The following is a 23377-nucleotide window of genomic DNA, read 5'->3' as shown; positions in this document are numbered from 1 at the left end:
AATCTCCATGCATGGGAAGGGGACATGATAACACGCTCCCCTCCCTCTCCCGAGAGCCTCATAGGCTTCCTCCCGAATTGCACTGATCAATAGAAAATCTCTGATAAATATAATCAAACAGCTGAACAACATCCCAAGTTAAACCACTCTTCTACAGCATCTGTGCTTCCTAGGAAAGACTACAAGCCCAGCTTCCAAAATATTTCACCACCTCTCACTGAAAAAAACTACCTAAAATAATCTACAACCTGTTTTATTTCCTCTCCTCTGCACTCATCAGAATACAAAAATCAGTCTCTGGCCTGTAGCTCACTCCCTAGTGGTTCCCAAAGCCATTCCAGTGCTGCAAGCAATACGGTGAACCACCCAGGCAAAGCCAAGATTTTATTAGGGTTTAGGCAACGAGCAGGTGGCCAAAGCCTCCCTCCCGCCAATCCCCTGCTTAATCTGCTTCCACGAGGTCAGCGATGGCAGCAATCGGACGGCGATGGCCAGGATGCGCCGCGCCCCCGACTGCTCGGGCCACCTCTCTGCTTATGAGTGCTGGAATGGGATTTTCAGGTGCTGTTTAGCCACACACGCACATGAACTTTTCTCGGGTTCAGTCTAGCTCATACATGAGATCACTGGAAGAAATCAAGAACTAGTTCCAGGAAAAAATCCCAACATTATCCGCCTCTCAACTCTCCCGCAGCGCAGGGATGCGGATGCAGCCCTGCGCCTGCTGCTCGCTGCCGGCTGAGCCAGCTGAGGGGAAGCGCCAGGCATAGAGCCCCAGACGGCATTTAGGTTGGATGAATGCATGTCCAGCTAGTTAGAGCTGCATTTCAACTCCGAAATTAAGTGCACTTCTGAAAATTTGAGTGCTCCTCTGAGATTACACGGCTGTGCAGGCAGGTCCTGTTGTGCCTGCTCTGGAGCAGGCGGCAGCCGGTGTCACTTCCCTGCCTGTTCTGCCCTGCTGCTCTGCATGGTCCAGGTGTGGAGCATCCTGAAACACATAGTATAGCCCCTGCCTGAAGGAGCTTGTTTGTTCTCTGCAGCTTTCCTGTTGAATCACGGACTAAAAAAACAAGGTGGTGAGCCACAGCAGATGAGAAAAGAAATAAACTGTGTAACTGAGATGTTCAGCTGAGATTTTTTTGCGTGTGCTGATCAATTCTGCTTGTGTAAGGAGAAACCCCTTGACAACTTTACTGTACTGTTATCGTTAAAATTAACTGTAGTATAAAACTCTGAAGAAGATTCAATAAAACTCTTTTTCCTCGAGGAAGCCTGATTAAAAATGCAATGTGCTCCCAGAGTCTATGCTAACTACAGAACAATTTTATTTTTTTTTTCTATCTTGCAAAGTCCAGCTATTTGATTTTTCTATTTGGCAAACATTTTCTCTTCTGTGCTCAAAGCATACTCTAGGAAGTTATTCCATTTTAATTAAAAAGAGCCTAGCCATCAGTTGAAGTGCTCAAATCCTTTTCTTAATCTGATTTATTACAACAACCCAGGGGAAGACTGGGCAGTACTTAAACTCTGGGCTGGAGGGTGATGCTGGGACTGCTGCAATAAGACACTAGCAGCTCAGAGCATTCTATCTGCAAAGGCCCCAGACAATTGTTGCCCATAGTCGTCGTGTTTGGAGACAATGGAGAGGAGGTGTAAATCCTAGGACTGCTATCTAGCTAGCTGTGTCAGGAACAGGCACATTTTGAGCAGATACAAGTCTGGAGGCTGGTGAGTGTACGAAGAATGAGCTGTCCCTTGCCTGCAGCAGATCACGGCACGAAACCCTGGGGGATCGTGTTGGCGCTGCTTGTTTAACGCCCCCCCAGAAGGCAAGCTTGGCCCAGGACAGCGTCTAATGAGCTGATGATTTGGTGTGAGACCCTCTGGCTCAGAGCTGAACACAGGCACTGTCAGTGGAAGGGACTATATAAACGATCCAGACAGGTTGTCATTATTAAATATTCCATGAATTACCACATGATCCTGCAGTCATTTCCATGCGAAGCAACAGCAGGAGCCAAGAACTCAATTCCAGTATGGTCCATGCATAAATTCCTCCCTTTCACTTCCCTAGAGCACCCAGTTCAGCTTTGTGTTGCAAACAAGTCTGCAGGTATGCTGTGTTTTTATGACTATGCTCCTCTCTTTGGAGCAGTGAAAGACAACAACCACATAAAACATTTCAGGACATTCAGAATGAGACAACAGTGCGAGGTAAAGTAGTCCTGCACGCGAGTACTGTTGGGATAGTCTTGGGTTTTCACACGAGGCTCTTGGTGTCTCATAAACTTCTCTCAAAGCCTTTGATTTTCATGTTGTTGGTCAGAAAGTTCAGGGTTTATAGAGCCACAAATGGTTTGCCCAAGTCACTGCTGGACTTGTGATCCCTGGACCATTTACCTGTTGCTACAAAGGAAGACATCTCACACCAACTACTAGTAAAGGTGAAAGCTTTTCCTGCCTGGCCAGGCATCTCCATGGCTCGGCAGGGTGACCAGCCCCATCCTCACGGGCCCCACTCCAGCACCCGGGGGGAGAGCCAGCGAGGAAGAGTCCAGGCACCTAACGGCCTCGCTGCTACTCTCCTCCCCTCTGCAGTCAGCATTACTGCGGAGATGAAGGAAACAAAAAGCAAAGACTGCAAACAAGGGGGCAGGCTATTTTTGATGCAGGTTTTCTCATTGCAACAGGGGAGATGACCAAAAGCAGCCTGAATGGTTTGCAATCATCAGAAATGCTGGCACTGGAAATAACACGGTTTTATGCTGCCAATTTGAGTGACTTCATACAAGATTATGATCGCTTCAGACTTTCTCTTCCCCCTCTCCCTGACAAGCTGTAATTCACGCCAGAAACAATATCATCCAAGCCATTCTCAAAGCCTTTTCCATACAGTCTCGTCCTCATCCACCCCCAGGTCCTCGCGATTTGTCTCCTGAATGAAGGCTCTAAATCTTTGTACAGGATGGCAGGAGATCTTTGAGCATCTGAGCTATTATGTAAATGCAGCATCAATGGTACTTTTAACTGCAAGTTGATTAGGATTGCAAATGAAACACCAGTGATTTACAGGTCTGAGTGCCTCCTACAAACAGGAATTAATGCTATTTGCTGACCTTGAACCCAAAGCAGGATCCCTGAACTGTCCTGAAGGCTGAGACGGCACAGGTCTGGGCTGGAGCTGAGAAGATGCATTTCATCCCACCTGTGCTGCCTATTTACTGTTTCTCAGAATATGAAGAAAATCAACATGGGCCAGATTCCAACACACTGAGTATTACTGGATAGCCCTGTTCCACATACAGCCCGTTTCTTAGCAGAAGAGCTAATTTAAATACTACCAAGTCCAAACATGAAACTGGTCCCTCGTGACTCTGCAGCACCATAAGGACCAGGACGCAGCAGACAGTGCTCATGCTGGGCTGGAGGGATCCAGAAAAGATGTGCTCACCTGACACGAAGGCCACTTTCTCCTTCAGTATAGGAAGGACATCAGCAGCTTTTAAACCATCATTTCGAAAAGAACCTGCAAAATAGAGGAAGACAGGAAAGCCACATTAGAAGAGAGCATGTCCTTGCTCCCAGCTTCACAGACACTCCATGCTTCTCTAAATCAGACAGGAGAAAGTCTATAAATGACATAAAAGCACCAAGAATCAGACCCTAATGGCTGATACACAAGCAACATTAGCATCAATAGAGATATATTTGTAATAAGAAAACACAAGAGAAATCAGCTCATCACTTTATCCTTCAGAAGTTCTGAAAGGGTAACAAATTTCCCACCAAGTAACCAGATTTATCCCCACTGCCTTTTTCACAGACCGTACTGTCAAGCCTGGGAGATGCCCAGCTTGCACACCAAGCCAGGAGACTTCTCCTTTCACTGTTTTGGGCATAGTCCAGGCAAAATTGCAAGGAACATTACAGCACATACACACCCATTTAGCAGCAGTCCTGGAGACAGATTTGCACAGGGGCTGGCTTAAAAAAGGCTCTTCCCCTTCCCCCCTTTCTGCTCTGCGCAGCACAGCTGGAGATGGAATGGCTCAAGGTGGGGACCGCACTCAGAGGGAGGACATGCTCCTTACAAGCCAGCCAAAGTTTTTCCTGGGGAAGGAGTGGTTTGAAGCCACAGTGCATCCTCATGTAATTCATACTGTTTGATTACATGTTAAATATACCTGCACAGACCATTTGCCTTCCCCGCAGTGCCAAATTATTTCACATCTCCTGAAAGTTCACCAAAGAAATCCCAGATTTTTACTCTACTGGAAGCCTTAGCAAAAGAACTGACAATGGTTTCAGCCACCAGCAGCATGTTTCTGCTTTGAAAAAGACCAGCAGTAACGGATCACCCCACAGCAAGCCAGACACTGCTATTCCATCAGGACTATTACAAAACAAAAGGTGGGTTTGAAGGACATCTTTGCAGTTGCTCTGAAAAATAACTCATCCATCACTGGGTAGTGAATACCCATCACGACAAGCGATCTTCAATATGGCCTTAAAGCTATTCCAGTTCATCAAAGAGTACAACACATTTGAAACCCTGTATTTTTACTTTCTGCCTTTCACAGGCAGGCAGCAACCACCATTCTTCTGAGATGGTACCAGGGCAAGAGAGTCTTCTCACAAAGCAGCTTTCTTGACTGGCAACATTGTTCCAGCCATCACACCTTCCTTGTTGAACACAGCAGATGACACCTGACCATCTGGGTCTGAAAGTGGGAATGGGGATAAAAGCCCCCCCTATATATTGTCATCTATTTCTTGCATCATGCAGCCTGCAAAGGTACAGTGGTTCAATCCACGCAGACATATGGAACAGACAGGATGAAGACGATAACAGCCATTTTCACCCGCAGCTGAACCTGCGTACCTACAAGTATTGTTATTACTATGGTTGAGTTACTGTTAATGGCAAATGAGGTAGCATTTGCCATTCACAGTCAGCTTGTGCAACAAGACTGTCTTTTACATGCAAATACATCCCTCACCGGTGACCGATGGCTACAACTACCTCTCTAAGTCTCCACGTGCTCTCAGGTGTCACCTCTGCAACACTCAGCTCCAGAAGACAAGCAAGCTCACCAGCTGAGCCTACGCTTGTGAAAATCAGCACACAAAGGAGTGAGGTAATTCAATGCAAGGCCAAGACCAATGTAACTGAAATCTGAACAGGCATAGGAGCATGGTCCTGAGAGATCCCTAAAGAGTGCTTTGTATCAGTAAAGTGTTTTGGGACCAGGGAAACTAGTTCTGGTTGCTGAACTCTTTCTGTGTTTGAGTAAGCAGAGCTTTGTGCACTCTGTTAAATATAGGAGACTTTGATAATAACTTACCCTCTTAACAGGAATAACCTCTCAGATCCCAGGCTGTGGCTAGCTCACATCAAAGGTAGGAACCGTTCAGCCACAGGCAATATTTGGAATTTAAGCAGCTTTGTATATAAGCATCTCATCCAACCGTGAAGCAAACAACAACAGCCAACATGCTAGACACTTCACGATGGCTCAAAGACACTGAAGCGGAGTACTGGGCCAAATTTCTCCAGCTGCAAGATCAGCAGAGTCCATGCAAGTTGAGTTTTGGCCAATATTTGTTAAATTTGTCAGGGAAACAGCAAAGCCAATACTTAGGCACTTAACTGTGCAGTAGACATTATACAACTGAAGTCTTAGTGAAGGGGGTTGTAGTGAGGTGGGTGCTGGTCTCTTCTGTCAGGTGGCTGGAGATAGGACAAGAGGAAATGGCCTCAAGTTGAGGCAAGGGAGATTTAGGTTAGGTATTAGGAAAAATTTTTTTACTGAGAGGGTTGTCAAACGTTGGAACGGGCTGCCCAGGGAAGTGGTTGAGTCACCATCCCTGGGGGTATTCAAAAAGCGAGTGGACAGGGTACTTCAGGACATGGTTTAGTGGGCTTGGTTAATGGTTGGACTCGATGATCTTGAAGGTCTTTTCCAACCTAAATGATTCTATGATTCTATGAACGTTACCAAAAAAATGTCAGTGGGTGCAGTATTCGTGTATGTAAAACACACAATAATGACTTCTTAGCAAGAGCCCACTGTACTGAGGGCTGAATTTCAAACACTCTCCCACAAGGAAGGGCTGCATCTCACAGAGGTAATATGCACAGAGACCAGGAGAAAAATTTATGACTTTTAAAGATGGTCACCTCCTGAGCTGCAGCAGGGCAGGCTGCAGGCAAGGGGTTCACTGCTAACAGCCCCGATGTCCTGACTGCACAGGAGAGGCAATAAAAGACACAAATGAGGACAATGCTGCCAGCAGGTGTTTTTACCTTTCTCAGTATCCCCCAGGACAGGTCAGTCATGCTCCAAAAAGATTAATGAATTAGAAAACTCTGAGCCCATCCTACAGCCAGGGAATCGACAAAAACTCCCAAGAGCTGCAAAACTTCCCTTGGGATGAGGGAGGAAACGTCTGAAGGGAGATCAATGCCTAAAGCAATGCCCTCACTCTGGGTAATGTACGTGCTCACCCAAGCAGCAGTTTGTGACCCACAGATGAGGCCATGGCCACTGCTTTCAGAGGTCACTCCAGCTCCTGACAAAATCCTCGCGTTAGCAGCTACATCTCAGAGCATGCTGTCAGGTTTTCCACAAGGGCTAGGGGAAGGGATGCATAAATGGGAAAACCAATGGCTGTAATAAGGGCTCCAAAAGCAACAGCAAATCTGTCTCCAGGAGGGCCCAGCGCAGCAATGATGCATTCCCCAGTTCATAAGTTATTATAAGCATACCCCTAATAATGCTCATTTTCATCCTATTCCCCAGCTGTTTCTAATACATTTGTTTTGTTTGTTTGCGTGCTGGATCCGAAGCCATGTCTGCATAGCACCATCTAATTTTTGCCGCAGAGCCCCGGGTATACAACCATCTAGCCAGTTCATTACTAGATGATGACAAAGGCTGTACTTTGTATCCTGCCCTACACCTCTCTCCTACCCCTGTAAGACCCGAGCCCTTCTGTGGCAGAAGGACAAAGAAGGACAGATGGATGAAAGAAGGGCAGGCTGAACAGTGAGCCATCCTGCCCATTGTCCATGCACTGGTTTGCTGGTTCACCATCACCATAAGCATGGGACTACACAACAGTGTCCCTCTTGCCCTTCTACCTGCAAGTCTCACCATAGTCTGCAAAGAAGCTTAAGCACTGCAATCACCTCTTTACCAAAAGAGAGGCACAGAGAGCACGGTGCCATGTTCCAGTCACCCTGCAGCCCCTCACACCTTTATCACATCCTGGCTATCCATGTAGCAGGGACACTATGACTATCCACAAAATTTTATTACTCCAGTGACATGAGAAGAAAACACACTGTGCCTGCAGGAGCAGCTGACAGAATAAACTATTCTTGTAAACTTGGAAGCACTGAAAAATTAAAAAAAGTGGATCCTCAGCATGGCTGAGTCACGTTTCAGGGCAGAACAGCATCGCACATGCACAGCCTGTCTCCTAGCAGGGATTCCCTGCACGGCAGAAGCAGCTCACAGTTTTAGGTGAGATGCTGTAATGAGAAGTCAGCTGGGCGAGATGGGAAGCTTAAGGCATGCTTCCATGTTAAATGCAGCAAACCTGAAATTGAGAAAAGAAAATTCCTTTCTACCTGCACAAATGCCCCAGTTGGCCTGGGGATCTCGCTGCCGCAGGGTGCGGAGGTCAGCAGCTCAAGGGGCTTCCCAAACAGGTTAGAGATCTGCAAACAACAAACATCTCTAGGGAACTGTAAAGATTAATAAAATAAGCAAGAGTTTTGGAAAGAATATAAGTCTACAGACTTTGGAGTGAAAGCCAAACTCTAACTCTTGGAGTGAAATATAAATTATCCCCGGAGAGAATCCTGCAGGCTTTAGGATTTCTTTTGCTAAGCAGAGTGCAGGGCCTCTGTTGGAGACACTGTCTTGGGCTAGCTGGACCAACGGTCTGCTTCAGAATGGCTTTTCCTAGAAAAGCTTCAGTTCTAATCTGAAAAATGCAGCTCTTGGCTTCAAATAAAGATCAGCTGCTGGAAATATGGAAATACTTTCTATACTTAAAAAAAGTATGCGTAGGCAAGAAGGCGGCCTCCTGTCAGAGCACTGCATGGGGCTTAATCACTTGGCTCCTGATGCCTTCAGCGGGAGTTGTTCATCCCAAGTCCCATGCAATGTTTCAGGAAAGGCAGCCCACATTCTCCTAGTTCTCAGAACAGATTTGACTATTTAAAAACTTTGGCATGAAGTTTCTTTAACCAAACAAAACTGAACTCCTTGGGCTAAACCCATTCCTTGAGGAACTCTACTGGAGTCCAGGAGGCAACAGTAGGATTAATCTGGTCCACATTGTTTCTTTCCTCTTCCCTCAGTAGCGGCCTCCCCTGGCCTCCCCTGTATTTCTTTCCTCCCCCACCCCTGGTTTTTGGAGCAGTTGTCTCCTAGCTTTATCATAGCCTATTTACCTTCCTACCTCTTTTTTTTTTTTCCCCCCTCAAAGTCTCACTGGATTTTATTTTTGTTTGCAGTACAGTAGCATCTTGGCTTTCTACAACATACAAACAGAAGGGACGTCTGATGTGAGCACAGAGAGGCAGAACAAAGGAGACTTTATTATTCCCAATGTAGCCTTTGCAAACTGAGACACAGAGAGATTGACTTGTCCAGAGTCAGACAGAAAGTTTGCGGTGAGCTGAACCCTCATTTCCCCAATGCTTCCCCAATGCCTTTCTCATACAACCATCCCTTTGTTTTCTGGTAGAATATAATCCTCCTTTTTCTTCTCTGTACACTTCTTGCTTCCTCCTCCTGTCCTTCTCTCTCCATTGTTCTTTCTTTCTACTTTTCGGCCTCAAATATTTACTTTTTGCGTGTGCTAAACCCTATTTAACCCCTTCCTCCCTTTCCTGCACACTATTGTCTGTCCCTGCAGGGCTGTGAGCCTTCCTAGTTTGATTTCTCTGATTTTCTATAAGCCATGGAGAGGGGCTTAGCTGAGGGCTGCCGGGGCCTTTGCCGCTGGGATTTTGCTCGCTGAGGCTCATTGGTTCAGAGGCAGAGAGGCCACAGCGTGGCACAACCATTTGGTTGAATAGAAGCAACATGTGCTCCTGACTAGCATTTTAGCACCATCTGGCAGAGATAAATGGGGCTGGACACTCTGCATCTGCCGATCGCTCTTCTGTGGACAACAGCCTGATCCCTGATGCAAAGAAAGAGTATTTTAGTGCCCTGACCCCCCCAGGAGCCTGCAAGGTTCTCTTGCCACACTTCCCCACTGCAGACAGCAGAAGGGCAGGTTTTGACTTCACAGAGGAAGGAAGGAAGGAAGGAAGGAAGGACAGATGGAAGGAAGGACCGACTGAATTGAATTGAAGCTAAAGGCAGCACCAGCCAGAAGAAATACAAAATTAATCTGTAAATATCATTACCAACTATTATTGAAGATTAACCCAGAGCTATATATTTCACTAACAAAGGTTATTATTCTCCTTAATAGCCAATAAAAAGTAATACCTGGTCTCACAGGAAGCATTTATAGTCCTAGGACTGCAGGTCAGAGTGTGGCAGGGACAGGGTAAAAGGCAGGTTGGACTAGCACCATAGCCCTGGGGCAAGGATGGTGACTGTCCCCCTCCATCCTCGGTTTGCTTTCTCAAGCAAGAACTTCTCACCTGGTGGTCCTGACATGTTCACCCTTCCTAAACGAACGAGTACAGTGAACAGACTGCATTCAACATACCTTGAGCAGTAAGCATGGCCACAGCATGCAACACTCATCTGGAAAGACCAGCAAAAGCTAACATGGACATTGCCGATATTTTCCCTGGAAGCACTGCTAACATTGGCTGTGTTTCTCACCCCATGCAGAGCCAGGGCTAGAGCTTGCTTTCAGCTCTACAGTAGAAATGTAAATAATCCCTGAGCCCTTCGTAGACTTGTGATGGCTTTCCTGCTATATAACTAAAGACCCACATAGCATTTAAGCTTGTGGCTGAAGTCTACTTATTTCTGCACATGTAAGTATGTATAAACACAGGATTATAGACATATAGGTATGCAAAGTGGGTTACAGGTACCTCATCGAGGATCCAACCACAAATCTGCTGTGAATCTGATATCTAGTACTCCTGTTAGTCTTGTATGGAGTAAGTGTTTTTATGCCACCAGATCTAGTGTGCAGACTGACACACAGACCCACGCCATAGCGTCAAAAGTTGCAAGAACCATGGACACCACATAGATGGTCTGCACAAAAGACTAATCCCACTGCACCACGTACTAAGCACTTTATCCCAGCTGAGACAAAGTTATACTCATTACATTGCTGCATTTATTTGAAAATGAAAAGATGAATATTGCTTTTATATGTAATAGTTATGCTCAGTCCAAGACATTATTTTCTCTGTGCTTTGTTATTCTGTCCTTCCTTTTATTAATTATACACCACTACTGCCTACTGGCACATCCTTCTGGTCACAGCTATTGGGTGACAATACTACTGCCTCTGCTTCCAAGTCTTGCCACTGCTTGTCAGAGGTCCAGCTGCTTTTCTGTCCCCTCAACACTGACAGGTCGGTCCTTCTGATTTCCCACTGCTTGTGTCCCTGCAAAGGGACAGTCACTGCCAGCACAGCCCCCTTCCCTCCCCTGCCTGTAACACTGAGAGAGGCAGGGCTGGGGTTTGGGGGAGCTTGCTAATTGCTGAGATTGTTATTCCTTCCACGAGGTACTTGGCAGCATCGAGCCTCCCAGCACAGCCTTTGAATGTCCACACATTTAAACAGTAGCCTCAGCTTGAAAGCATGCCAAAGAATAGGCAAGGCTTCAAGAAAGATACAGCCGCTTGCAGCAAGCATGCAAATTCATTAGCCTCTGTGCACATGTGGCCTCTAATAAGTTGTGCTCAGCATCTGAAGTCTAAAACATCGCACCCTGTGCATCCCACCTAAGCCAACAGCCAGGCTTTGCCTTTTCATACATGGCACAAAACCATTCAAAGCATCAGAAGGATACCAAATTAATGCACAATCTGCGGCAAAGGCTCTACTTCACCTCCATCCATGGGGGATTTTATTCATTTCATTTTAAACATACACTAACAGAGATGCTAAGAGAATGCAATGACTGTGAGTCAATCTTTTACGCATTTCCATTTTATTTTCATCAGGACTTTGCAATCAGGGTGAGATCCTTCAGTTCCTACCCTTAGAAAAATAATTAGACATTATAGGTAGCCCTGTGGATAGCACAACTGACTGCTAGTCAAAAGACTTGGCTGTATTTGTGGTTCTGCTCCTAAATTGCTTTGTGATCCTGAACAAGCTGTTTTAACTGCACTAGATCTTGGTTTTCCTCTCTACAGAACAGAAATAATGACTGCCTACATTAGTAAAGCACAGGCAGGTCCGCAGACCTCAAAAGCACCTTATGAACATGAATTAATTTTGTCTCAAAAAAACTTTCTGAGGCAGAGAACTGTTGCAGTGTACTTTTATAGATTGGCAAAAATGAGGCACCAACAGTAGGAAAGACTTGCTCTGGTGATCACAGAAAGGACTTTTTGGGCAGGAAAGGGAGACATTAGGAGAACTGGAAAAATTTGGTGATCTGACACAAAATCCTGTGTTTTATTTCTTAAGTGTTCAAGGGATGGATGTGCTGCCCCAGAGGGAAATGAGTGCATTCAGCACCTTGAGCTTTTAGTCATTAAGTGTCTTGCTGTAGATTGCACTACACATCAGTGACCACCCAGATGCAACAGTCTTTTATGGTGTTAATAGAGCTATGGGCCATTTGCAATCCGAAGTCACATTTTAAGTATGGTCATGGTTTCTACCCAAGCCTAGTGTGCATGAATATTTTCTTTTCATTTCACTCGCCTCTCAATTACAATTGGATTCCTTATGGAAACATTCCTCAGAATTTTATAACCCTGTAAAAACTTTCGACTTGCTGATGGATTCCTGTAGGAAGGATACAAGTCCTCTGTGAAGTTGTAGAGGTTGGGTACCCAAGGTCTCATCCTCTGTTAAATTCTGTAGGTTAGAATAATTTCCTTTAACTGGCATTGGTTTAGTCGACAGGCTTTTTCCAAAAAGCTGCAGTAGAGCATCTGCCAGCACCTGGCACTTATGAGTGACGTGCTTAGGGCTTCCCATCCGTCTCTCAGAAAGCCTCCCTCTCAGATCCTGGGGGTCCCCAGCCGCCAGTAACTTCTCCGGGACAAAAAAATAAAATAAAATATCTAATTATGTACAACATTCAGGAGGCACTTTGCTGAAACTCCAGCCTTACAAAGGAACCATATGCCAGTGCCTCAAGTGTGCTTTGCAAACATCTGCCTCTCAGGGGGATTTCATGCCAGACAGTAAGAAAGAAACTTTAATTAGAGGCCAATTGAGATCCTTGTCCCAAGGCCTGTGACTTCCCCAAAAAAGAAAAAAAAATCACAAACAAAGCAAGCAATTACATTTGCCCCCATGTTTAAAAACAATCTGTACATTTTCTCTTTTAATACAGAGTTCTTTTTTTAATTTTTCTGACAGGGTTCAACGTGCCCCATCTGAACAGACGCACAGGCTGACAAAGTTCCCATTGCCTTCAGAAAGATCCCTGCCCCGGAAGGATGGTTGTGTCTAGTGCGAGTGTCGGAGTGAGTTTTAAATTAGTCATTTTTGATTGTGGTTCATCCAACATTCACAAACTAGCGCCTCACTATTAATTAGGCTTACTTTTCCCTCTGTCTCACCTCGCCTTAAATCCCATGTGATCAGATACTTTTCTTCCTTTGCTCATCCCCTTCGGTCCCTCCTTCTTTCTGCTAGGGCTTATGATTTCAGCTCACAGCTATTGCGTCACCCTGTGAAGCCAATTTAAAAAAAACCTAACAAAACGAAAACCCAAAGCTGCAACTCAAAGAGGTGTTTTCACTTCCTGTGCACAAATTCCCCAGTTAGGGATAAAGCAAGATCCATGCCCTAAGCTCCTGAAATGGGGCAGGCAAGTAGAAACATCCCTGCAGAGGGTTATGTGGGAGAACAGGCAAAGCCCTGCCAGGATCACAGAAGATGTCCCCATCCCTGAGTGGGACACAGTTCATCCAGACTAGGTGGTCGCAGGTCTCTGGGTGATGCACCTCTGGCCAAAACCAGCAAAACCAAGGCAGCAGGAATGGCAGAAGAAAGCATGCCAGCTAACGTCAGGTGCAGCACATCCCTGCGGGGGCACAGGGAAGGCTCACGGGCTACGCTGTGATGCTGGGCTGCTCTGACAGCAGCTCCCCACAGCCCTTACCTGGAGAGCAGGACCTCCCTTCACACCCCACTCTTCTGTCCTTATTTCAGTTTCCCAGGGTCTACTCCTCTGCAAACCAACCTAAAACCAACCCCAGCCCGCTGACAGGGACTGTGCATAACCCACTTGCAGCTGACTTCAGATTGCCCAGACCTCTCTAATGCAGCACTGAACTGTAAAGCGGCGGCAGCGGCAGCAGCTCCTCTGAGGGTCTCGCAAGGAAATGCTCTGGGTGTAACAGCGACCAGTTTAACTTCCCTAACAACATCCTAAATCTAAACAAAAGCAGGGCAAACATTTTACACACATAAGCAGGAGGGGGAAGGCAAGACACTCACAGGACTAAATAATTTATCTGCCTCTCTTACGGATGCTGACATTTTTGACACACATTAAACATTAATGAAAATCATTTTATGGATGGCTGAGTCATGCCAGTCAATGCATAATCTCCTGCCTCTCCACCTGCCCCTTTCACCCTCATCTGGCTCCTATCGCAGAGCGCAGACACTTGTAACTCTGCCCCCTGAAAGAGCCTGGGCTCCCCCAAATGCCAAAAAACAGAGCAAAAGCACCGAGGGGGCTGAACAGACCCTAACAAACACATGGATGAGAACCAAGCCCACCGAGTCCTAACCCCGCTGCTGTTAAATTCACAAACCTGCTGTTTTGTTAATTAGCTAACACGAGATGCTGTGAATCATTTTGGAAAGCAAATTACCCCCTTGATTTCTAAAAGCTTCTAGCTGCATATTTTTTAACTTACTATTTTTTCCTTCTCCCAATGTATAAATGCCAATTAAATTACTGCCTGCCTCTCTTTAATCTAATGTTAGCCTACTCATATTTTCAGCTGCTCCCTAATGCCAGTACAGCCCCTTATGCCCAAATCTCTTTAGCATGCTAGTATAAATGTTTATAGCCCTAAGACTTACTGCTGTAAGAAGTTTGACATTTTTATGGTAAAAACCTGCAATGTTATTTTAATGTTGAATAGAAAAAGATCACCAATGGGTTGAAAACGCAGCTTTCTTTTATTTTGTTCCATCTAAGGACACATGTAAAGAGATGACTGGCATTAAAGCCTCACTAGCTGTCTGAATCTCTTCCTGGACAAGCAGTCCTTAAATTTGCTGAAATGATAGACTCCACTAGAAGGTAGAGTTACACAAAGCCACTGGGCAGCCCTCAAAGACGGAGAATACACATTTAATCTCATCTTACATATCCCATTAGACTGTGAGAGTGGATGCCAGAGTTACCAGAAATATGTTCTTCATCCCAAACATACTTTTCTTTATGGAAGGGGCTAAAATATATCTAACAAGATTATTGCCTAAACCCAGTAAATTGGCTTCTTTTCATAAAGGGGGAGCTCAGAGCTACACAAATAACTGGCTACAGGTTAATGAGATCTGACTGATCTCCAGAGGGTGCGAGCTGCTGCTCTACAGATCCCCGACAGCTGGAGTCAAATGACCATCCAACTCATCCCTAAAACACAGGGAAATAGTTTGGGGCCCCTCTTCCAACCAGGTTGCAAATGCAAAAGCCACAGACCTGACCTTGTCTCATTTTTTTCTTTCAACAGAGGTGACAGAAGCGCAATATATTGGCAATGATTTTTTTAATTTCGCAGATTGCATTATAAAATCCTTTCCCCATGTGCATCTTCCCTTCTTCTGAAGGGATTTTACTGGTTGGTGGTTTCCCTGATTTCAGTTTCACTGAACAGCACGGTCTGCAAAAACCAGCAATTCCAGGCAGGAGGAAACTGTCACGTGCAAAGTGTCAGTAATAGTCCACAATTCAGTAAATTAGAGATGAGGGGAAAACACAGCTTCTGCTTTCCCCCACATCTCCTACTGCAGGTGAGATTTTCACTCCTCCAGCTGCAGCAGTTTTAATAACCCATTTTTATATTTTCCCCCAGCCAGGAATCCATCCTGCATATACATGTCATGTGAGGCATCCCTGCTCTCCAACTCAAAGATGCAACCACACGCACCTTCTCATATTTTGGTTCTAGCTTTGCTGATAAAAAGACAGAATGTGTCCATGTTTCCAGCCTATGACTCAGCCCAGGGTTTCCACAACCTTTTCCTGCAAACTCCAGCTCTGCTGCTGGAATGATTTGTCCATTATGTTAGTTGTTCAATAACTCTTAGGCACTACCGTGCTAATACAGCTTTGAATAAATGACAAGTCACAGTCAGAAGTCAATGAAACATTAGGAGCGATGACAAAAAAAAAAAAGGGGGGGGCAAATTAACTGCACAAAGGAAAAGAAAGAAATGCACTGATATTTTTCTGCCTGCTTCTAAAGCAAAGGCAGAATGAAAGGCAGGCTGGAGAGAACAGATTCATCATGCTTTGGCTTCATTATTATAATAATTAATTTATATTAGCAGGTGCACATTAAGAAGATCTGTTTCCACCCCTCTGCCACCACCAGCTGGTGCAACATGCGTGTGTCAGTCATGGGAAACAGTAGTTGTGCTGATGCCCCTCACCACCCATCTTATGTCTGCATCCTGCCCAGCCTGCAGCTTTGTTATGGGGTCCAGTCAGCATCACTGGTACAGGGCTGTACAGTTTCTACCCAAAAGTGCCTAAAATGGCCAAAGCCAGCTATGGTTGGAGACAACCAAACATGTAATGGCATTTCCCATATTTCATGGCAGCTGACTGATGGCAGAGCGCAGGTGTCATGGCCACAGTTTGAGGCAGGACATTTGTAATAACCTTTTATAAACCTGACATTCATAAACATGCACCGGAAATGTAGCTAGGACTTCCTAGCCAGAACTCTTGTTCCTGAGAAACATATCATGGAAATGTTCATGAGTCCACAGATCTCTGTTTTATACCTCATCCAGTTGATTCCACCACAGGATTTGGCCCAGTGCCCACCAGCAGGGTTCAAGGATATTAGATGGGATTGAGGGGCCAAGAATCATAGAATCATAGAATCATTTAGGTTGGAAAAGACCTTCAAGATCATCGAGTCCAACCATCATCCATGCCCACTAAACCATGTCCTGGAGTACCCTGTCTACTCGCTTTTTGAATACCTCCAGGGATGGTGATTCAACCACTTCCCTGGGCAGCCTATTCCAATGTCTGACAGCCCTCTCAGTAAAACAATTTTTCCTAATACCTAACCTAAATCTCCCTCGCCTCAACTTGAGGCCATTTCCTCTTGTCCTATCTCCAGCCACCTGACAGAAGAGACCAGCACCCACCTCAATACAACCCCCCTTCAGGTAGTTGTAGAGAACGATAAGGTCTCCCCTCAGCCTCCTCTTCTCCAGGCTAAACAGCCCCAGTTCCCTCAGCTGCTCCTTGTAGGACTTGTGCTCTAGACTCTTCACCGGCTTCGTTGCTCTTCTTGGGACACGCTCCAGCACCTCAATGTCTTTCCTGTAGTGAGGGGCCCAAAACTGAACACAGTACTCAAGGTGCGGCCTCACCAGTGCTGAGTACAGGGGAACAACCACCTCCCTGCTCCTGCTGGCCATGCTATTTCTGATACAGGCCAGGATGCCGTTGGCTGCCTTGGCCACCTGGGCACACTGCCGGCTCCTATTCAGGCGGCTGTCGACCAGCACCCCCAGGTCTTTCTCTGCCGGGCAGCTTTCCAGCCACTCTTCCCCAAGCCTGTAGCGCTGCATGGGGTTGCCATGACCGAAGTGCAGGACCCAGCACTCGGCCTTGTTGAACTTCATACAATTGGCCTCAGCCCATCGATCCAGCCTGTCCAGATCTCTCAGTAGAGCCTCCCTACCCTCAAGCAGATCGACCCTGCCTCCCAACTTGGTATCGTCTGCAAACTTGCTGAGGGTGCACTCAATCCCCTCATCCAAATCATCGATAAAGATATTAAACAGAACGGGGCCCAACACCGAGCCCTGGGGAACACCACTTGTGACCCGCCGCCAACTGGATTTCACCCCATTCACCACAACCCTCTGGGCTCGGCCATCCAGCCAGTTTTTCACCCAGCGAAGAGTACACTTATCCAGGCCACGAGACGCCAGCTTCTCAAGGAGTATGCCATGAGAGACAGTGTCAAAGGCCTTGCTGAAGTCAAGGAAGATAACATCCACAGCCTTGCCCTCATCCACTAGGCGGGTCACCTGGTCATAGGAGGAGATCAGGTTGGTCAAGCAGGACCTGCCTTTCGTAAACCCATGCTGGCTGGGCCTGATCCCCTTCTTATCCTGGACTTGACATGTGAGTGCTCAAAAAATATCCTCTTGGTAATGACTGCTTAAATTTTGTGATCTCATGAAAATGCAGCCTATGGAAATACTTCTACCCTCTCTACCACTTTCCTGGGAAGCCCTACCAAGTGTTGCAATATCCATTTATAGCAAGGTGTACATTAACTCCAGAATGTCGAGATACACGACACTGACTGCTAATGAAAGCTGCGGGATAAAGCAATAATGATGTGCTTCTGAATAGAAAAAAATGCATACTGAAATATTATGGAAAGAAAGTTACCATGCAGGAGAGGTACAAAATTCAATTTTCTGAGTGATATAGACAAATAACCTTTTCATGGCTATGAGATGCTTCTTTGAAAATGTTTTGTGAACCCATACACAGAGAGAAAAACAAAGAGGTAAATAGTCTCTTCTTCCCCTGCACTGAAGAGCTACAGTACTGAGCACACTGCCTGCTATAAGACTACTGACAATTAAGGATGTGTCACCCTGAGCAGTATCTCTGTCTGCACATATCTAATCTGCCCATTACCATCGTCCTCAGCCACTGGAACACAACCATGCACAGAAATCCTACGTTATGGGAATAAATATCCATTGAAGCCAAAATGGCAAGTCAGCTGAGCACATAAATTGCCCAGATTCTACCCGAGGACAAGAATAATTATCTTTCCAAATCCACTTTAAAACCCTCACTAAAGAATACTTTCTGAAGAGGTCAAGCCCTGATGATAGCTAATACTTTCAAACGAATCTTTGTTATTGCCCAAATACAAAGAGCTGTTTTAATGCATCACGACAGAAGAATGCCTCCTCCAGGAGCGAGCTTGCCCACATTTGTATAGATCATCACTTAAGTGTTCGGTAAGTCACATGACTTTGTGGCTTTGAAAGGTTGCACTTTGATGTCCAATGAACAGATGTCAGCATAAAAAGATAAGGGGAAAAAAAAAGTCCAAGCTCTGCGCAGCCAGCAGTAATTGACAAAACAGCAGTGAGCTTGTGTGTGGAGACCAAATAAGCAATAGCAACTGAGCTACCTCCTCACCCCTTTGCTTCCAAAAACTGTTTAGCAATAGTGTAGCTACAAAAGTGTGAATAACGTGAAGTGCCCTAAGTCACCGCTACCTGCTCAGCAATGTGGCTATGCAACCGCTTACACTGCCGCTAGCTCAGGAGCACCCACCACTGCTAGAAAACAGGTACCTGGCAAAATAGTGCATTTGAAGCTGTAACATCAGTTAGTCCCTTGGGTGTCTATTGTATGAGGAATAGCGTGTTGTAGCTTACGCTACCACTGTCACTGCTGTTCCAGGGATAAACAGAAGGCTTCTGTCATCAGTGTTTTCAATCCAGCCCTTTTCACAAGCACTGCTATTCAATTATAATGATTGTTTTGTTAAGTGTGGTTCTACTCGGGAAACTGACTCCATAAAAATAGGATCATGGAGTTCATGTTTATTGCATCTCAATGATTTCCAGATCAAATGCAGTCAGTTTACAAGTAAAAAAGATGTTTCGTTTATTTTTCCAACTACCAGGTCTACAAACTCATGCTGGGTTCTAGAAGTTAAGTTGTCATCTTTTTGGCTTGTACAATTGCAAAAGGAACAAAAAAGAATTCTGCTCGCCCACTCCCGGAGTGGCTGCGTATTTCCAGCTTCAACAGAGATAATAAGGAATAAAAATGAAGACATTATTTTCAAACCCACTTCTCTAATTCTGCACTTCAGGGCTCCAGAAAGGTAATCTGATTTTAAAAGCTACTCCAAGGGCAACTCGAAGTGACAAGACTTAAGTACCACTTAAAATCTTACTGCATATTTAGGTACCTAAATAGTATGTACCTAACTTTAGGCACCCATTTTTCAAAACCGTTCCCCTTAATTTAGTCAGCAAATTAATCAGATTTGCATGTGATTACACATAGATAGCAGATCATTTCAGTAGGAAGGTGCTATTTTTATATAGACACTTGTCGGAGCAGAATTGCATGTTAAACTAAAATTTATGAGTCCGCAAGCTGAGTCTACATTAACTATTTGACAGCTGCGAATTATTGCATTACAGACATCATCAACGTGCTTACACAGACACATGTGCATACATGTCACTTAACCATTCCCCAGCTGTCTGTCTGTAAAACCTCAGCATTGTAGGGGTTAGCAGGTTTCCCTCATGGCAACTCCTACAGGTCATCATCAGGTATCTGAGCCCCACTATCAAGCACATGAAAGAAACAAGCTGTTCTAGGGAAAGAGGAACTCCTGAAACCTGGCTTGCTATGGATTAGCTTCCTACCATGTTGACACACAGATCCTCCAACTCTTTGTCATGTCCCCTACGAGTTCCCTACAGCAAAACCTCCACTTTTCAGCCATGCCTTTGCTTCTCCCCATTTCATCTTCCCAATACGTCCAGCTCTTGCCTTCTGGGCTCCTGTGCCAATTGGTTTTGGATGCCACCAGTCAAACATGCATTATACCCCCAGTACTGCTCTGTGGACCCCAGTATGATGGTTGCCTTGAGCCTTGCAAAGGATTTGAAGGAGCCTTAGCTAACAGCTGTATGTGAAACACAAATTTATTGAGGGTAAACCTAGGGAACATTTGCCCCGTTAACCAGTTGTCATGAAACTTTGCTCCATGACCCATGGTACAGCCACGTTAATGCTGACCACCCTGTCTGGATCTGGGCTTTGCCTACACCTGCCTTGTGCCTTTAGGAGTTAATGACAATGTCTGATGGCAACCAAAGAGATAATGCATAAGAGCTTACAGGAAAAGTAGGCTGAAAATAAAGGCTGGGAACATGGCCAGCATTTACAGATGTAACAAGTTCAGAGGAACCTTCCAAAATATTAGCCAGTTTTATACACCCAGCCTTTCCACACTGGTTTCGTGAGCTGGAGGTGCCTGCTTGCAGGGGCAATCCTGCCAGGCCATCCTTGCAGCTTTAGTGTGGCTCTCCTCGTGTCCTATCCCACTCCAACAAGGACAAGCAAGGGTGTTTAATTAAATCCAATTGTTACCATTTTTAGCTCAGTGTAAAATTGTTGATTTGGAAAGCACTGTGCCTGGCTTTCACCATTAAGGAGTTCTGTGATCAATGTAACATCAGGCCAATTATGGCAGTTATGGCGCTGAGAGATGTATTTCTGTTCTCTGCCCCTCTTTATGTATTCAGGTGTAAAGCGAAGGAAAGTGCAGCCTCAAATGCTAATTGAGCTGCTTAGGACATATTCACTCCCAAGGAGCTCCTTCCAGGGCCCCTTCAATCACACGGCTATTTAGTGTCAAGCAATTGCCAATCCTCTCCCACTCCAGCCCCAGTCAAGGTCTTGCCCGTGATGATGAAATCTGCCTAGAGATTTTAGAAACCCATAGTCACGCAAGACTAGGTTGTTGCTCCTGCAAACAAGCCACTGCTGACTTGCCTTCATAAACTGTCAGGGGGACTCTGAAATGAGCACAGCGAGAAGGAATGGGTGTACTTGTGGCTCACGCCGTCCTCCAGATGATATTTTCCCAGCATGTAGTCACAGCTCGTGCTATTTGAGTCATCCTCATCTGAGAATGCAAATAGTCCCCAACCGGTAATACAGCATTTCTGCTTGCAGGCTTAGAGCTCAGCTTCTCTCATGACGCTTCAAGCCGAGCCGAGTCCTGGAGAGCCAGGGGCTGTTCGATGTCAGGGGGGAAGGGGCCTTGTACGGATGGGATGGTAGGGTGGTAGGCAATGAAAAGTTTTGGGCTGGAGGGAAAACGGAGCCCTCCCAATACTATGGCTTTAGACTTTGGATTAAACCCTGTCTTTAGTCATGCCGATGCAGAGAGGTGCAGCTCTACGCAGTTTTCTGAGAACTGTAGATTTACCCCTGTATTGGGTCTGGCTGAGATGGAGTTAATAGTCCCCATAGCAGCCCTCATAGAACTGTGCTCTGCATTAGTAGCTAGAGAGGTGTTGATAACACACCAGTGTTTTGGCTACTGCTGAGCAGCGCTGGCACAGCATCAAGGCTGTCTCCCCAACATTTTTGCCCCCTCCCTCAATGGCAGGCTGGGGCAGGGCAAGATCTTGGGAGGGGACATAACCAGGACAGCTGACCTAAACTAACCAAACAGATATTCCATACCATATGACGTCAGCTCAGATATAAAAGCTAAGTAAAGGGAGGCAGAAGGGAAGGCATTTTTTGTCTTCCGGAGCAACCACCACGCATACTGAAGCCCTGCTTCCCAGGAAGTGGCCAGACATCGCCTGCTGATGGGAAGTAGAGAATAATATCATTTGTTTTTCTTTGCTTTCACGCGCGACCTTTGCTTTCATTTTATTAAACTGTCCTTATCTTGACCCGCGAGCCTTTTGTTATATTTTCTCCCCCCTGTCCAGCTAAGAAGGGGGAGTGATAGAGCGGCTTTGGTGGGCACCTGGCACCCAGCCAGGGTCAACCCACCACAACCCCGCTGAAACCATCCTTCAGTTCCACACTTCTTTATGACTTTCCTCACAGTTTCTCTGTGAACTATTTTAATTCCTTATAAGAAGAAATGGATTTGCCTTGCCATTTACAGTGCAGGACATTGCACAGTTATTGACTCGGACCTGAATGCTTACTGCTTGGATTCCCAAGAAGAATAACATTAGATTGGAGTTTAGGTTGAGTAAATTCATAGATCTGAAAGCAAAAGTAGCATTTAGTGGAAAGTTGTAATTACTCCAGACAACCAAGAGAAATACAGAAAATTCAGAGCTGAGTTAAATGTAAAAGCAAACCAAGATGGCTAAGGTATGGAAATCAGTGTTAAGGCATACCAGCAACCTTGCAGAGAGCCTTCAGGGATACCAGGGAACAAGTGCACAACTATGGCTAGTGTGCAGTACTACTTAGTAGCAGATTAAATTGATATTGAAAGCCCATTTCATTTTTTATCCTTCCCTTATGAAATTATTTTAGGATGAGAAAAAGGAGACCACATATCTGTCTGCTAAGAGTAACATGGAGGTATACCACATTAATCTGGCAATAAAGCCATCATGGACAATCACTTGGCTCAAAGCCTCAGGATGTATATCTTACTCAAAAGTTGCTTATAAATTAATTTAGCCCAGGAAACAGTTACTGCCTCATAAACAGGGGATGTTTCTAACCTTTCATTTACCTATTCTCCTGCAAAAACAGGAGATGGTGGAGATGCCCAGACACCAGTGCAGGTCCCAACCCCTTTTTGTGGCTTGTTTAAGAGAGCTCTCCAGAAATTAACACTGAACCCACACTCATGTTTTATTCCTTGGAAGGAAACAGCCTTCTCTTCCTTGATGTACCCTCTCAGAATGCCTGTGAAGGAAGTAACCCATGTCACAGCGAAGATAATAAAAGCTGCAGGTGGCCCAATATGTGAGACCTTCCCCCAGCTCCATTTGGCTCTGCCTGGCGTCTTGCTATGCCAGCTTTGGTCTCCAGGAAGCTCTGACATTCTCCTTGATGGTCCCAAGAAAAGGAAGGATAATGGTTCACCAGGGTTAGCCTAAAACATTTGCTTTTGAATCCTGGCCACAGTCGTAACGTGCGATTGCATGGAAATTGTTCGCTCTTCCTGCATCTTGGTTCACCCACATGCTGGGGACAGTGTGTTTCCTTACCTCCTGAGAGCAGCCGCAGAGCCTGGAAGCAGCATCTTGTCTTTTCACTGGCCAAGAAAATTTCTTACCATCAGTGGTAAGTGGGTGTTTTCACTGTACGGCTTGCTCAAAGGGAAATTAAAGGCAGAAAGAAATGATGTAAAGCTGTTCTTGAAAGAAAACATGTCCATCTCTAGAAAACTGAGAAAATATTCAAGTGCC

The 23377-nt window shown here is 45.5% G+C and overlaps 1 protein-coding gene across 14 annotated transcripts in view; it reads right to left on the bottom strand.

Annotated features, from left to right (window-relative positions):
* KALRN (kalirin RhoGEF kinase) overlaps positions 1 to 23377 on the bottom strand; it is a 532819-nt gene that overhangs the window by 359851 nt on the left and 149591 nt on the right. For all 14 annotated transcript variants that reach the window (XR_005932657.1, XR_005932658.1, XR_005932659.1 and 11 more), the window contains exon 2: positions 3455 to 3529. Coding sequence is in view for 11 of the 14 variants with exons in the window: in XM_030018367.2 (XP_029874227.2) it covers positions 3455 to 3529 (75 nt within the window). In the remaining 3 variants the exon portion in view is untranslated. The remainder of the gene's footprint in view (positions 1 to 3454; positions 3530 to 23377) is intronic.

Source organism: Aquila chrysaetos, chromosome 6 (genome assembly GCF_900496995.4).
Source record: "Aquila chrysaetos chrysaetos chromosome 6, bAquChr1.4, whole genome shotgun sequence".
Classification (NCBI taxonomy): Eukaryota; Metazoa; Chordata; class Aves; order Accipitriformes; family Accipitridae; genus Aquila; species Aquila chrysaetos.
Note: the sequence above shows the minus strand (reverse complement) of the source record. Positions and strands in the feature narration are given on the sequence as shown.